This window comes from Leptinotarsa decemlineata, unplaced genomic scaffold (assembly GCF_025532065.1).
Source record: "Leptinotarsa decemlineata unplaced genomic scaffold, Ldec_3_MD MMD2_tig00078422_RagTag_RagTag, whole genome shotgun sequence".
NCBI classification, from domain to species: domain Eukaryota; kingdom Metazoa; phylum Arthropoda; class Insecta; order Coleoptera; family Chrysomelidae; genus Leptinotarsa; species Leptinotarsa decemlineata.
In genome coordinates this window covers 20464312-20466610 of record NW_027412747.1, presented here as the reverse complement: position 1 = coordinate 20466610, position 2299 = coordinate 20464312, and the positions used below count along the sequence as shown (strand labels likewise).

The 2299-nt window shown below is 37.1% G+C and overlaps 1 protein-coding gene across 1 annotated transcript; it reads right to left on the bottom strand.

Moving 5' to 3' along the window:
* Nucleotides 1-759: 759 nt before the first annotated feature.
* Nucleotides 760-1712, bottom strand: LOC111512899 (homeobox protein invected-like). Its single transcript, XM_023169055.2, has one exon. The coding sequence runs from the start codon at nucleotides 1561-1563 to the stop codon at nucleotides 832-834; it is 732 nt and encodes a 243-aa protein (XP_023024823.2). The 5' UTR covers nucleotides 1564-1712; the 3' UTR covers nucleotides 760-831.
* Between the last annotated feature and the right edge of the window lie 587 nt (nucleotides 1713-2299).

Below are 2299 nucleotides of genomic sequence, written 5' to 3'. Positions count from 1 at the left end.
AATCTATTTCTTATAAAAAGGCTATTGCTGGAAGAATAATCCCAACAGCTAGCTCCAGCCTTATAGCATCGTCGTATTCACTTCAAGAATTCAATGTTAATGCCCATGAAATTGTTAACTCAGCTAGTTCAAATATAGTACAAGGCTTTTCAACTTCGCAAGGTATATTAATATCAGAGGCATTATTAATAATAACAATCAATATCGGCAGTTGTTCTAATTGTATTTTTCATATTAATGTTCATAAATAATAATAATAATGTAATTAATGTATATAATACATTTGTAACATAATTTAATTGTATCTATATCTATTGTTCATAATAAAACCTCCCTGAAAATTGAATAATTATGTTTGGTTTATTGTTATTTGGTCGAAAAAAATCGTGTTTAAAATATTTTTGACACGTTACTTTGTAAACATCATCTTGACAACCTCTAAAAATGTAACTTTTAATGACCGTTGTACAAAAAGTATTTCACACAAGTTGAATCCCTTCAAAAACTAGCAATTGCTCGAATTTTCATGTAAATGTTAATATAAATAAGAATTAGAATGTTTCGGTTGATACCTAGGTACCTATATTCTGTTCGAATTTCAATATTCAATAAAAACTCTGTATACATATCCAGTTTTGATTTCTGTGAAAATCGAAATGAGCGAAATTTTGTCCTATAAAGAATTGTATAAAAGAAATCCGTCTTATTGATTTATTTTATATGGTTGCCGAAAAAATTATTTACGTAACACGTCCGAAAACATGTGTTGCCATCTACTCAGATAATAAAAGGCCGTGGAGATTATATACCAACTCAAAAGCTCAATAGTAGTCATATGTACATCATAGGAAATGAATAAATACCTGAACTAGGTCGATCGCTGTAACGAGTGCAATAAACCCACGCGGGCCACAATATCGGCTGTTTTTCTTCCTTCTTCTCTTTATCTTCACCCTTGCTGAGGTCCACAGGCCCTGAACTTTTGCCAGCATCCTCTACGCCTTCAGGAATCACCCTTTTAGGCAGCGACTTTCTGATATTTATAGGATCAGTAATACGCCTGCCGAAATCGGCTTTCAAAATATTGTCTATGGAAAACTTCAACCTCACGTTATTGGCGTCATCTTCGGAAGTGTCTTTGTGGTTGTTCTGATTCAGAAAATTACTTATCGCAGGACTATTTTTCACACTTTCCGTACGGAAACAGAAACTCGACGAGGACGATTTTGTACTAGAGGGGCTTAACAAACTATTTACAGGACTAGAAGACTCTCTGTCAGAGTGACGCGATTTCAGAGTACTGTTCGTTATGTGCGATATTGCGTTCAAGTGATTTTCGATATTTTTAAACGACAAAATCTCACTTTTACATGCTGACACCGGAGTCTCGTTGCCGACGGATAGGACGGTATCATCACTACAACAACTTGTATTGTCAATGTTTATCGATTCTCTGTCGAAATTGTCACTGGAGTCCATGGATATCGAACCATCGGTACTTTCCATGGTTTGTCTGGAAAAATGGAGCGGTTGTGTCACAAAATTCCCCGCCAACATCGCCATTTCCGATAGATCACATCATCGCGAAAAATCAGTCACAAAACGCAGCCACTAATACATCGTTTCTCACATTAGCATTTGTCATAAATTTCTAGCCATGGCAATTAAGCAAGCAATACCAAATAGGCTCGTTCCATCGATCTACACAGCACGAAACCCCACAACTATCTGATCCGCAGACAGTTCCAAAAGGCGGGGCCAAACAGTCGTGGGGCGTGTGCAGTGGGTGGGGTCTCTCGAGGTAGCGAATCAGCTCAGTTCAAACGGAGGTTATGCGGGTTTTTGACATGATTCTTCCTATATTTATGACAAGTGGAGGTAAACAGAGAAAGATGCAGTATGTGCCAATTATACCATAGCCAACGTTTCATCAGAGGTTATGTTGTTTATTCCTTGGAGTATTTTAGGAGTGATGTCTTGTTTCAACAAGTTGATAGTAATGATTCCATGTGATTCAGATAACCTGTCGTTGTTTAGCACTGCTTCGAGTGGGTAATTTGTGAGGATCAACCGTAGTTCCGTCTGATACAGGGAACGTTTTGTGTTTGTATTTGTTGAGGATTCCTAATAAGGCTCAACTCGACCTATGTAATCAATATATTTCGCGGGTAGGTACTTCTGTTACACGTATATATTTCAGGTACCAAAAACAGATTACCTTCTCAAAGTAACAGATAGATTCTATTACGTAAATCGCTTGATTCCACAGTAGGGACGAGTGAAGACATCAACAAAATAC

Coding starts and splice junctions, on each gene's coding strand:
- LOC111512899 (XM_023169055.2), bottom strand. CDS start 1,563: ATGGCGATGTTGGCGGGGAATTTTGTGACACAACCGCTCCATTTTTCC.